At 45.1% G+C, this 13,934-nt stretch overlaps 1 protein-coding gene across 2 annotated transcripts; it reads right to left on the bottom strand.

Annotated features, from left to right (window-relative positions):
• Positions 1–3,321: 3,321 nt before the first annotated feature.
• Positions 3,322–6,186, bottom strand: LOC113199769 (paraneoplastic antigen Ma6E-like). 2 transcript variants are annotated; one of them, XM_077794056.1, is made up of 6 exons: positions 5,670–6,186; positions 5,410–5,435; positions 5,020–5,145; positions 4,764–4,917; positions 3,829–4,691; positions 3,322–3,630 (listed from the first exon to the last, which is right to left on the bottom strand). In XM_077794056.1, the coding sequence occupies exons 1-6, from the start codon at positions 6,184–6,186 to the stop codon at positions 3,322–3,324; spliced, it is 1,995 nt and encodes a 664-aa protein (XP_077650182.1). The 2 variants fall into 2 exon arrangements, with proteins under 2 accessions (XP_077650182.1, XP_026268618.1); XM_026412833.1 differs by lacking the exons at positions 4,764–4,917; positions 5,020–5,145; positions 5,410–5,435 and having other exon boundaries at positions 3,829–4,486; positions 6,017–6,159.
• Between the last annotated feature and the right edge of the window lie 7,748 nt (positions 6,187–13,934).

Raw genomic sequence — 13,934 nt, 5'->3', positions numbered from 1 at the left:
TTTCACAAGTGTCTTGGAAGGGCCAGAAAACCAGTCTTTGAGGCTTTGAAGACAGGAAAAAGGGTCAAAATCAAATTGCAGTGCTGAACTGGCAAAGGTACCCCATGGCTCCCATTCATACCTGGACACAAACACTGTAGCTTGCATCCACCAATGCAGGAAGCAGATGCTACTGCAAGAACCACCAGTGCCACTGCTCTGCAGGAAACAGGTGGCATTGCTACCACCCAATCAGAATCTATGGTGCTCATGCTTCTTCCCATCTGGGGCTTTGGATTCAGATGGCATGGGTACATCTGATTGGTGGGACCCAAGTCATATGCTCATGTCCTAGCTGCAAAAGGAAGCTGAGAGCACCCAGAACTAACAATTTCCACTCCTCTCATAACGCAGCAACTTTCCAGGACAGAAAGAATGAACAGTGTCCCCTGGGCCCACATAAATGGTCTAATTGCATTGCACTGCTTTTAGTATGGAATTTGACTCTTTCCCATCCCCACAGAGTTCTAAAATGGTCTCATCTTTTGCATTCCATTACTCCACAGTTTTCAGCATAATGCCATACTCTGATCCTTCTGAGGGCAAGAGTATGGGCTATGCCCTTGGTTTTGTTAAAAAAAAAATAATTAAGTGGAAGTCATTTGGCTGAGACAGCTCTAGTGTCTCAGATTCCTATGTAAGCAAACTGAAGTCCAATGTAAACAGTAAAAATGTAAGCTTAACAAATCAAAAGACACCTTTCACCTCCAACTGGGGATTTCCCACCCAATTGGACTCCAGTAAGAAAAGTACTAAGCTGTAGCTTATCAAGTAATTTGTTTCCACACTGAACATATAAAAGCTCACTACTCATGCTGATAAAAGTTGAACTCTCCGAATCTCTCCTAGCTGTACTATTCATGAACCTTTAATCACCAAAAAAATGTTAGATTTATTTTGTATAAAAAGTTTCTCTTTGGGGGCTGGGGCTGGGGCTGTGGCTCAGTGGTGGCAGCGCACTTGCCTGGCAGGTGTGAGGCACTGGGTTGGATTCTCAGCAATGTAAATAAATAAATAAATGTCTATCAACAACTAAAACATTTTTTAAAAAGTTTCTCTTTTGGGCTGAGGTTGTGGCTTAGAGGTATAGCGCTTGCCTAGCACGTGTGAGGTCCTGGATTCGATCCTCAGCACCACATAAAAATAAATAAAGTATTGTGTACAACTAAAACATTATTTTAAAAATAATATTTTTTTAAAGTTTCTCTTTTAACAACATGCTACTTTCTGCCTGCACATACATTACTCAGTCTCAGGATATCACCCCTTCAGAGAGTATCCTCCAATTCCTGTAAACCCCTCCTTTGCTATGTATCTCACTGGCCTTGCCTGCGTTTATCCTCAAGATAAAGTCTTGGCTTGCGAGTGGAAATTATCTGGAAATGTTTTGCCCATTCTCTCAGAAGCTCCACAGATATCTAGAAGTTTGTACTTGCTCATTAAATTATTACAGGGTGAGATTTTGAAGTTTTAGAATATCTCAAATTAAAACATATTGAGGCTTTTAGAAAAACCCAGTCACTCTAATGCTGGCTTTCTCACCAGAGGTGCTATTGCACTTCTGGGTACAATTGTTCTTTACTGCATAACCCTACCACAAGAATCACTCATATTTAGTAGTCCGGAACCCCACACATATGATAGAGTGGTCTTCCCCCAATCAAGGAGAAAACCAGCATCTCCTTCAAGCATTTTCAAAAGTCCCAGGGTAAAAACCAGCCCAATCAAGGAACAATTAAACTTCAAAATTTTGTAATTCACCTATAAAAATTTTTAAAGTCATCAACTCCTAACCTGCTTATTGAAGTGCATACTCTCTCACTGTGGATGTCTTCTATGGATACTTAGCAAAGAGATCTTTTTCTGCCCCTCCACTCCCACCCAAACTCCAGCCATCCCTTTTATCAACTGCCCATAGCAGAGTCAAGACTCAGAACATTTAATGAAATTTATTGAAGAGAAACATTCATTGAGCCCATCAATGAGAAGAGGATGACAACATGGAAAGGGACTCTTCACAGCTTGTAAAGACCACAGGTACTGGGACGCAGGGACACCTCATCCTGGACTTCTAATGAGGTTTCTCATCTGCTCCCCATACTGGGGCCCTCCTACCACATTTTCCCTTACTAGGGCCCCCAGATCTTCCTCTTGCCAGGATGGTGACCTCTGGCAATATACATTAATTTCAGGGAATTCCCTCTGAGACTGACTCACTGTGGGGTGGCCCTTGCCCTATAATTGGCACAGAGACACTAAAAAGCACATCAGGAAATGCCTCACCAAGCTGAGGAAACTGAGTTACAAATAACAACAGAGGTGGAACATCAAAGCACAGGCTCCAGCTCTCCACATCCATCCCCAGTCCAGTTCTTTCTGCAAAAGGTAAGATTGCAGTCGCAGATGCAGTCACAGTTGTAGTCGCAGTCATGGGCACAGCATCAATCACGCCATCACCATCCATCCTTTCTGCTGTCTCCTGGGACTGGTGGGCTCAGGATCTCCTGGAAGAAGCTGCTCAGATAAAAACATACAATACTCCACAAGAACAAGTGGCAGAAAGCTGGCCTATATCTACACCAAGAAAGCAGAGGTTAAGTCAGGACACTGGACAGGAGCAAGCAGAGCCTTGGCTCACATGGAAGCTCACAACATGTGCCCAGACCTAGGGGTGGCTGGCTGTGAGGGCAAGGACCTCCACACAGAGATGACACACACCTCATGGCTTTGAACAAGAATTATGGCTAGTGTGAGGTGGGCATTTGCTTGAGGTGGATCTCCACTGAGCTTACAAATAAGGGTGAATTTCCAGGAACAGGTAGCGTCCTGTTCTGGAATTGGTGAATTGGGAGGGGAGGATAGAATCCCCCTGATGGGAGAGCCAGGCAGCTGGCACCCTTGAGATGGCTTCCTCCCCACACCCCCGGCAATGTCTCTCAGTCAGATATCTTCAGGTACCCTCATCTAGGCCAGAGCTAGCAGCTCAGGGGTGCTTCCAGGCCTACTGCCCTAGATTGGTGGAGTTTGAGGCTGGGGAGGCCATGGGGAGGAGTGACTCCTCCTGCCAAATCTGGTTGAAAATGCGGTCATCTGGGCCATTTGGAAGAGCTGGTGGTGGTGATGAGAGCTCCTTGGAGAGTTGAAAGGCCTGTTTTGGGTGGAATGAGCCCTTCCCTGAACTCTGCTCCAAATATGGGATAGGGTGACAGCCCTGGCCTGGCCTACCCCTGCCTCCAGGGATGTGTTGCCTGAGAGGAGAGAAGGCCCCTGGGACTTCTGAGCCTATTTGCCCAAGGAGGGCTTGGGGTGGCTCGTCTCCCCAGCCCCATCCTTGTTTCCCAACTCTTCCAGGATGTCCTTAAGCCCTTCCAGCAGGGGCTCCTCAGCCTCCTGATTTTCCCCCTGGAGGAGGCTCTCTGGCCCCAAACCAGGCCCTCCTGGGCCAGCATCAGAAGCACTGCCCATCTGGGCTGGGGTGAGGCCACTAAAGGCCTCCAATGATCTTGCCTGGCCCAGGCCTGCAGGGGAAAAAGCATCTTCATTTTCCTGAGTGGCAGGGGAGGTATTGGCCTCTTTAATGGTAGGTGCTGCCTTCATGACATCATCTACATTGGAAGTAGCTTCAACAGTATGCTCAGGGCTAGGAGCAACCTTGTCGGCTGGGTAGGCTTCATCAGTGTTTTCAATGGCAGGGGCAGCCTTGCTGGCATCTTCGTTGGATGGTTCTGCCTTGGTTTTCTCTACAATGATGGAGATACATTTCATGGTGACCTCATTGGGAAGGGTGGCCTCACTGGCATTTTCACTGGATAGAGTGGCCTCAGCATTATCTTTGTTGTCAGGTGCAGCCTGGGCAGCAGCTAGATCTCTTTGGTAAACTTCAGCACCCTCTTCACCTTCCACCTGCTCATTCCTAGGTAGGGCAGCCTCCCATGCCTCAGTCTCCCTAATGAGCCGGAGAAGCCCCAGGAAGCCGGGTGGCCTCCTCTCCAGACGCATCCTCCTCAGGTTGTTCTGGAGCATCTGGTTTGGTCGGGCCCTCATCAGCACCTGCCGGGCTCGCAGCTGGTCAGCAATAGCCGGATGGATGGCCCCCTTCTCCAAGGCTACCTGCAGCAGGCCTTCCAGGCGCATCACGTAGGCAAAGAGAGTCTCCTGAGGCCGCTGAGAGCAAGTCAGGAACTTCAGGCGTGCAGTCATCCGGGTGTCCTTGTTCCCAAACACCTGCACCAGCGCGGCCAGGCAGTCCTGTGCAGGAGTGTCTGGGTGTTCTTCCAGGAGCCCGCACATGAGATCCAGGGCGGGCCCACCCAAGCTCTCCACCAGCCTCCTCCTCCTCTCCCTCTCGGATATGTGGCGCCACAGGTACAGCATGTCGTTGGCATGATCCAGCCAGCTCTCGAAGGAGTCTTCCCCACAGGCTGGCTCTTCAATCCCAGAAAAGCTTCTCAGCTCCTCATAGGCCATGTTTTCCAGGACAGGCTGCAGGGCCTGGCTCCACTGCTGGGTCCGGGCTCCCGCGTCATCTGTCCCTCCTGCCACATCCAAGACTCGTTCCTCACCTGCAGCTCCTGCCTCGCCTGCAGCTCCTGCCTCACCTGCAGCTCCTGCTATACCTACAGCTCCTATCACACCTGCAACTCCCATATCACCTGCAGCTCCCTCCTCATCGGACTCTCTTGCTTCATCTGCAGCTCCTATTTCACCTGCTTCCTCTGCTTCACCTGCAGCTCTTCTCTCACCTGCAGCTCCTCCCTCACCTGCAGCTCCTGCCTCACCTGCAGCTCCTCCATCACCTGCAGCTCCTCCCTCACCTACAGCTCCTGCCATACCCACAGCTCCTATAATTCCTGCAACTCCCATGTCCCCTGCAGCTCCCTCTTCATCTGACACTCTTGCCTCATGCGCAGCTCTTACTTCACCTGCTGCTTCTGCCTCAGCTGCTGCCCCAGGTGCAGCTGCTGCCCCAGGTGCAGCTGCTGCCTCACCTGCATCTCCTGCCTCACCTGCAACTCCTCCGTCACCTGCAGCTCCTGCCTCACCTGCAGCTCCTACCAGACCCAAAGCTCCTAGAACACCTGCAACTCCCATGTCACCGGCAGCTCCCTCCTCATCTGATGCTCTTGCCTCATCTGCAACTCCTATTTCACGTACTTCTGCCTCAACTACAGCTCCTCCCTCACTTGCAGCAACTCTGTTACCTGAAGCTCCTACCTCACCTGCAGCTGCTGCCATGTCCATAGGTTGTATAATACCTGCAACTCCCACATTACCTTCAACTCCCTCCTCATCTGACACACTTGCTTCATACACAACTCCTATTTCACCTGCTTCTTCCGACTCATCTGCAGCTCCTCTGTCACCTTCAACTCCTTCATTTGCAGCTCCTCCCTCACCTGCATCTCTTGCCTCACCTACAGCTCCTCCCTCATTCACAGCTCCTATTTCACCTGATGCTCTTTCCTCACCTGAAGCTCTTCCCTCATCTGCAGCCACTGCCTCATTATCAGTTCCTCCCTCACCTGCAGTTTCTCCCTCACCTACAGCTCCTTCCTCATCTGCAACTGCTGCCTCATCTGTAGGTCCTCCCTCACCTGCAGTTTCTCCCTCATCTACAGCTCTTTCCTCACCTGTAGGTCCTCCCTCACCTGTATCTCCTGCCTCACCTTCAGCTTCTGTCGCACATGCAGCTCCTCTCTCACCTGTAACTCTTGCCTCACATGCAGCTCCTCCCTCACCAGTAGCTTCTGCCTCATAAGCAGCTCCTACCACTGCTCTCCCCTGAGGCTGTGCAGAGAAATTGGGAGTATCCTGGAAGTCAGCATCAGGAGCCTGGGGCAGGAAGATCACAGTCCATGGGCCCCCACTACCTGGTATTTGTTGGGGGATCAAATTTCGATTTAAATATTCAGCGAACTCAACTAAAGCTACCCTGGCCCCGAGCTCCTTTCGAAAGGTCTTACAGAGCACTCGGTACCTGCCCAGGGGCCATAGGGCAGCCTGCACTGCTTCCTGGAATTCATCTTCCTTGCAGTCTTCAGGGATGCCCAGGATGAGCAATGAGCGCTGGGCATTGACACCCATCCACCTGCACCAGTCTCGCAGCATTGCCATTGCCATATCAGTATTCTTGGGGGAAGGAAGCATGGTTGAACAGGGATGTGTGCTGAGTGTTGCAGTCTCTGAGCACCCTGTGTGTGCAAAGGAGAGAAAGGATTATTGTTGCTAGACAGCCCAACCCCTCAAATAGCTGCCCCTTGAGCATGGGGCCAGGGGCTCTTCCTCTCCCTTACTTTGATTTTAAGGAAAATTTTTAATAAATTTATGTATAAGAAGACAGGTTTATGCCTGTAATCCCAACAAGTTGGGAGGGTAAGTCAGGAGTATCACAAGTTGGAGGCCAACCTCAACAACTCAGTGAGACTCTGTTTCAAAATAAAATAAAATGGTCTAGGGTATAGCTCAGTGGTAGAGTGACCTTGAGTTAAATACTGTCCAAAATAAAATGAAAAGGGTGGGGGATGTAGTTCAGGAGTACAATGTCCCTGAGTTAAATCCTGTCTGAAAATAAAAAGGGCTGGGAATATAGCTCAGTGATAGAGTACCTCTGAGTTTGATTCCCAGTATTACAGAACAAAAATCTGTTTATAAGCTATAGAGTCAGTAGTTTCTAGTTTATGTGGTAGCAGTTTTGGTAAAGTACTTTTCCCCCAAGGAATTCCCAAGTTTTATGTTTTCTACATTTTTTGTACAAATTTGTGCTTTTCTATTATCTTTTAAATGTCTGTACAACCTGTAATAACATCTTCTTTCATTCCTAATATTGGTGATTAGTGTCTTTTTCTCTTGTCTTGATTAGTGTTGTGTTTATCAATTTTATTACCCTTTTTAAAAAAGTATGTGTGTTTGTTAGTTGTATATATGGTTTATTTTCTGTGAATAAATTCCTGCTTTATGTGTTATTTCTCCATTTGACTGGTTTTATATTTGGTGGTTTCTTTTTCTAGCTTCTTTAAATAAACCAGTGGACCATTGCCATTATACCTTGCTTTTTTCCCAATTACAAGCATTTAAAGCAATAAATGTTCCTGTGATCCCTTCTTTAGCTGTCTCCCACTAATATTTTTCCTTCTTTTTTTAATTGTTAATTTTTAAAAAAATAAATGACAGCAGAATGTATTATAATTCTTATCACACATATACAGCACAATTTTTCATATCTCTAGTTGTATACAAATTCATGTGTTCATACATGTACTTTGGATAATGATGTCTATCACTTTCTACCATCCTTGCTAAACCCCCCGCACACAGACTTATGTTTTTAAGTTGTAATTTCTTTATCATTGAGTTTGAAATATCTTCTTAGTTCTTTTTTGATTTCTTCTTTGGTTCATGGATTTACAAATATTTAGACATGTTATCATTATTAACTTCAAATAGAATTACACTGAGAAATTATTTAATAAGAGTGCAATCTTTTTTTTTTTAGTTGTAGATGGACACAATGTCTTTATTTTATTTATTTATTTTTATGCAGTGCTGAGGATGGAACCCAGTGCTTCCCATGTGCTAGGCAAGTGGTCTGACACTGTTCCACAACCCCAGCCCCCCAGTCTTTTAATATCTATGATTTTTTTTCTGAAAGAGGTTCTTGCTACATTGCCCAGGGTGGTCTCAAACTTGTGGGCTGAAGTGATCATCTTGCCTCTGCCTCCCCAGTATCTGGGATTACAGATGAACAGCACTCACACCAGGTTTATAAAAAGTCTTTTTTTTCTTTATGTGCAGTATGTATTCTACATAAGTAAAGGTAAAAGTAGAATGTGCCCTTGTAATCAATGTGCATTTTTCACAAGACACCAAGCCCCCATCCCATGCAAACACTACATCCCATGTTGCGTAGGCCACCTGAAGCATCTCAATTCCAACTGTAGGAGCTACAGCTGCTCACCGCGTCTTCTGCTCCTCACTTTGTCTTCACTTAGGCTGGGGCAGCTGAGGGTGTCTTGTCATCACGTATACCACCACCACCCCCCCCGCATCCTGCACACCCTCAGGTGGCGACTCTGTCCTCCAGCCCATGTCCCTCCCAGCTTCAAGGAGCGAACTCCTCCTACTGTCCTGTGTAATGCCACACGTGCCCACAGGGCGCTTGTGGCGACTTGTAAACCGAGGAAATAGGGCGCCCCCCTGTGCTGGGTCGGGGCTCCCTCCGTGGTGTTCTCACACCATGCAGCTCTGCCTTGGCCGCCGCCTCGAGCCTGCAGCATTTACTTTCCATGCTCCCTACACCTGCTTGCACTAGCGCAGGCCTTTCGTGGCATAATTAGGGCGCCCCAGGGTTCCCACGAGCCTGTGAGCCCTTTGGTCTTCCCTCCCTGCCATACTCCCGCCAACACCCAACAAGGGCTGTCTCTGGCCACACTACCCCCAAGAAGCTGAGGGGTGCCCTCGATTCCGTGACCGTCAAGCCCCAGACCACCAGCCCTGCGTTCTCGCCCACCACGACCCCATCGCAGCCTATCGCCTCGTTCCCGCCACGTGCTATGCGGCGTCTTCCTGCCCTCCTTCCACAAACGCAGCCACTAGTCAGCCCGCTTGTCCAGGCAGGGCTGGCGAACGCCTCACACACCTCGACATTAGCCTTCCCTCACACGTCCTGCACCCGGTTCCTTGGTCCCCTCCGTATTCCCCACATGGGAGCCGGTAGCTCTCACCTCTGCTCTCCAAACGCGTGGCGAGTTTCCACTCCCCCACTCTTGCCAGGACCCTCCTTCCCACCCTATCCCGACCCCTCCACCGCTGAACCACAGAGGATCCTCATAGCTCAAGCGACTACCCCACCCCCACAATTATGTATCCTCCTCAGCCGCCCCACACCGGTCCCTTCCGCGACACCAGACCTGCCTCACAGGTCCCACAACCAGGAGCCCTCCCCTGCAGCAACCCCACGGACAGCCAAGGACCTTCCTCACGCCATTCCTCCAAAATACACAGGGAACCCCTCCCGCATGCCTCCCCAATCTCGACAGCCACAATCCCCTCCCAGTTATGAGGTGCCACGGAGCGCATGGCCCTGGCACTTCATAACCAGCTATCTCCCACTCCCCAAAACTCGAGGAACTACCCTACCTGTCCGTGGACTTTCTCTGACTCTGGACAACTCTGGAATCGCACTCAGAAGAATCTGAAGAAATCCCCTCAGGATCTCCTGAGCCCTTTATGCTCAGGCCTTCTGAGCTCCCAGAAGGCCTTACTTCTCCCAGAAGCCCCTGCAAACTGTGCAGAAAGTTCCAGCACTTTTAAGCGGGAACAACCAAAAGGAAGCTCCAGTAAACCACACCCGAATGGTAACGGTTCACCCCAGGCAACAGGGGTTGGAACTTCCACAAGCAGTAGACACGCCCATCAGCTCTCAGCCAATAAGATGGCTTACCCAGAAGGCAGTGGGGTTGACGGAATAAAAAAATTCCTTTATGCTATAAATTATTCATTTTAATGCTTTTATTAGTGCATTATAGTTAATGTGCATAACAAAATTTGTTCCATTTCAGCCCCCTCCCACCTCACCTTCTTCTCTTTTCCTTTACTAGTATTCCTTTATTGATTTTTAATCAGTGATTCATAAATATACATGATGGTGGAATTTGTTGTGATGTATTCTTTCACATAATAAACATCATTTGCTCAGTTTCATATTGCAGTTCCTCCTCTTTCCATCCATACTCTTTCAAGTTTTACTTCATATATATATATTTTTTTAGAGAGAGTGAGAGAGAGAGAGAGAGAGAATTTTTAATATTTATTTTTTAGTTCTGGGCGGACACAACATCTTTGTTGGTATGTGGTGCTGAGGATCGAACCGGGCAGCACGCATGCCAGGCGAGCGAGCTACCGCTGAGCCACATCTCCAGCCCTTCATATATTTTCAAGCTCTATTATTCAGTAGAAGCACATTTCAAATTTTATGTACTTCTGATCAATTAGCACTTATGTCATTATTACATTTGAATTCAGGTAATAGTTTTTGTCCCTATTTCTCTGCTACTAGTAAAGAAAACTTGCCCTTTGCATGGTGTATCACATTTCCTGTCTCACCAAGTAAGTCTTTATATTTAAATGAAATCTATTGTAGATACCAAAACTCTTACTTTTTCATCCACTCTGAAAATCCCTTCCTTTCTATTGCAGTATTTAGCCCATTAATATTTGCTACATTTGAATTTAAGTCCATCCTTATACTGTCTGTCCCATATGCTCTTCTTTCTATGTTCACTATTTCATGCCTGGATTTAAAAAATAAAAATAAAAACACTTTTACAATTCCATTTCAATTTGTCTTTGCCTTTTAAACAAGACTACTTTGCATTATTTTTTTAGTAATTTCCCCAGATATAAAATATATATCCTTTATTTTTTATTATCTAATTATAATTCATATTTTTCCACTTAACATAAATGTAAAAACCTACCTACCATATACATTCATTCCCATTTCACTCCATCTTTTATACTAGGGTTGCCATATGTAGAATACCTACCTATGATTCAAACCCTCAAAACATCCTAATATTACTTTAAACTGTCAGCAATAGAATCTTTTTCTTCAGATTAAAAGGCTTTCTTTAATATTTCTCTTCATGTACACTATTCATGACTTCTTTTAGCTTTCATGTATCTCAAAATGTCCTTATTTTATCTTCTTTCCTAAAAGATAATTTCCCTGGCTGTAGATACAGATTTGAAGGTTGAAGGGTTTTTCCCCTCTTTCAGCACTTTAAAAAATGTCATTACAGCACTGGTGTTATAGCTCAGTGGCACAGCATTTGCCTCACATGCATGAGGCACTGGGTTAAATTCTCAGCAACACATAAAAGTAAATAAATAAATAAATACATACATAAATAATATTGTGTCCATCTACAACTAAAAATATATATTTTAAAAAAAAGTCATTCCATTATCTCCTGGCTTCCATTGTTCCAGACAAGAACTCAGTAGATCTTCTTGTTAATGAACAATAAGTGATGCTTCATTTTATTCCAACTACTTTCAAGATTTCCTCTTCATCCTTTGCTTTCAGTACTTTTTTAAAAAAAAATATTTTTGTAGTTTTTGATAGACAGCATGCCTTTGTTGTATTTGTTTCATATTTATGTGGTGCTAAGGATTGAACCCAGTGCCTTATACATATTAGGCAAGTGCTCTGCCACGGAGCTACAGCCCCAGCCCCCTGCTTTCAGAACTTTGACTACAATGTCTCTACTGATGATTTTTCTTTGTATTTAGCCTCCTCAGGTTTCACTGAGATTTCTTAAACTGTAAATTATGTAATTTTCCAAATTGTAGAAATTTCAGTCATTATTTCTTCAAGTGGTGTCTTCCCCTTGCTGTGACTTTCTCCTGTATTTACATATACACATTTATTTCATATTGCTATATTTCCCCACAGATCTCTAAAGTTCTCTTATTTTTTATTAGACAAAAAAATATCTTGTCAAGAGAGCCAAGATAGTGAACTAGAAGGAGGCTGCATTCCTTGTCACTCTGTGACTCAGGATTCAAGCAGAGGAAATACTGTTTCTCAGCAAAGCAGCCATTGCTGCCCACCAATCCCCTGCTGTTTACCCCCCATTCATCTGCCATGATTGCCTGCTGTCTGCCAGCATATGACCCACCTTTTCAGCACTGACCACCTCCTATCATTCACGATTTTCCTATTTACCCACCTCTTGCCTGCCCATCACCTGCCTTTCAGCTACTCATCACCCACCACCTGATGTCCACCCACTGATCACTCACATCCCACTGCCTGCTGCCTGCTGCTACATGTAAGTCCATTGTCACAGTACCCACAGGTTTGGTTACATGCAGCCACTGCCATCTTGGGACACTGACCAGGGTCTGCAGGTTTGCCACCACCACCACCACCATGTCAAGGCACAGCTGCCTCAGTCTGGAGTCACCATCCAGGGCCTGGAAATGTATTCTAGGGGTTCCTGTAGGTCTGGTCACACCTAAGGTCTTTCTGTTGGGTGTGATAGTGGCTGCCATCTGGATGCCTCTTTGCAGGATGACTCCTTTATGTGAGTACATCCCTGGGGATCTCTCTGCAAGCTGAAAGGGCATTGAGATCTTGGGACTACAGCAGGGCAGGGCCTGGGGAAGCTGAAGCCCACATCTGTAAGCTTGCCACTGGTTTTGCATGGGCCAGCCTGGGTCCTGCAAGCCTGTAGAAAGCTGCAGACCAGGGTCAGTTCCCTGTGGGGAGCACAGGTTGGAGAAAACTGGGCCCTTTCCAGCTCAGTAAGTCCTGAAGTGTGTAGGGATAGAAGGGACTGGCTAAAATGGTTGGGAGGACTGGAAGAGGGTGTGAGAGCATCTTGCTATCAGCTCACCCATCCAACTGTTCCATCACCCACCGGACTGGAGCTACATCAAACTTCAGACAATCCCATCTATCAGTAGAGAAGGGAAGCTGAGAAAAGTTTTGAAATCCAAGGGATGCAATTTTCTATTGAGACTTTTTTTTTTATTTTTATTTTTTATTATTTTTTGCCCTCTCTCACACACCTCTATCTTTGAATCCAAATACATTTCATGAATCTATTTATTGAAGAATGGGATGTCTGAATAGTATATTACAGTTTTGTTGTTTATTCTTATATTTTTACTTCTTTAAAATCTATGTATATTTTTTCTCTCACCTGTCTGTCTCCCTGGATTCACTTTCTCATTTCTCTCATACTAACAACCAACCTCTATTAATTCCTCCCTTGCTCATACTATAAATTTTTACCTCTATCTTTTCTCTTTCTCCCTCATAAACATCACATCTTACCTATTTCTGTTCCCTCATTGTCCATCATTAGAAATGGTAAACACTTTTAGCAAACTTACAGTTTATAATAGACAATAATTGAACACATCATTTCTGTTTATTGAAACAAAACTGTAAACACCTTAATAAAAGCAACTCGGTTTAAGGGTATATTATTTGCATTGGGTACTGTTAATATTTGTCTTCCCCTTAAAGATGAGATACTGGAAGCCTTCAGGGACACTGTAAGACTATAAGGTAGAAATTGTACTGTCTCTGATCCACACCGCTAGATGGGAAGACATATAAACAACATGAAAAAACAAGGGAACAAAGTGCCTCAAACAAACCAAGATGTTCTAATGATATAATCAATACACAACACAGTAGAAGAAATGTCAGAGAAGGAGTTTAGAAAATACATAGACTGATCTTCAAAATAAAGGATGGTATTGGAGAGAAAATACAGAAAGTTAAAAAATCACTTCAATAATGAGGCAGAAGAAGGGATAAAGAAGGACCTTTCATACCGCTTAAGGAAACCATAGATCAACAAGACATAACAATCATCAATATCTATGCCCCAAAGAATGGAGCATCTACATACATCAAACAAACCCTTCTCATTTTCAAGAATCAAATAGACAACAACACAATAATACTGGGTGACTTTAACAGAGCTCTCACACCACAGGACAGATCTTCCTAACAAAAACTAAACAAAGAAACTATAGAACTAAATAATACAATCAATGATTTAGACTTAACAAACATATATAAAGTATTTCATCCATCAATGAACAAATATACTTTCTTCTCAGTAGCACATGGATCCTTCTCTAAAATAGATCATGTTGTGCCACAAAGCAACTCTCAGCAAATACAAAAAACTTGAAATACTACCCTGCATTCTATCAGGGCAAAACTGAATAAAAATAGAAATCAACAATAAAATTAAAATGGAAGCTAATCCAAAATTTGGAGACTAAATAATACACTATTAAATGATGCATGGATAGCAGAAGACATCAGGGAGAAAATTAAAAAATACTTAGAGAACACTGATACAACA

Source organism: Urocitellus parryii, chromosome X (assembly GCF_045843805.1).
Source record: "Urocitellus parryii isolate mUroPar1 chromosome X, mUroPar1.hap1, whole genome shotgun sequence".
Lineage (NCBI taxonomy): Eukaryota > Metazoa > Chordata > Mammalia > Rodentia > Sciuridae > Urocitellus > Urocitellus parryii.
This window is presented reverse-complemented; position numbering and strand designations above follow the sequence as displayed.

What these genes read in the sequence shown, in the direction of transcription:
- LOC113199769 (XM_077794056.1), bottom strand. Translation starts at nt 6,186, where the DNA reads ATGCTTCCTTCCCCCAAGAATACTGATATGGCAATGGCAATGCTGCGA. An exon ending in AGGTGAGGGAGGACCTACAG is followed by an intron (nt 5,436 to 5,669) that starts GTGAGGAAAGAG and finishes CAAGAGATGCAG; the next exon opens with GTGAGGGAGGAGCTGCAAAT. An exon ending in CCAGTGAAAATGCCAGTGAG is followed by an intron (nt 3,631 to 3,828) that starts GCCACCCTTCCC and finishes GATGTCATGAAG; the next exon opens with GCAGCACCTACCATTAAAGA.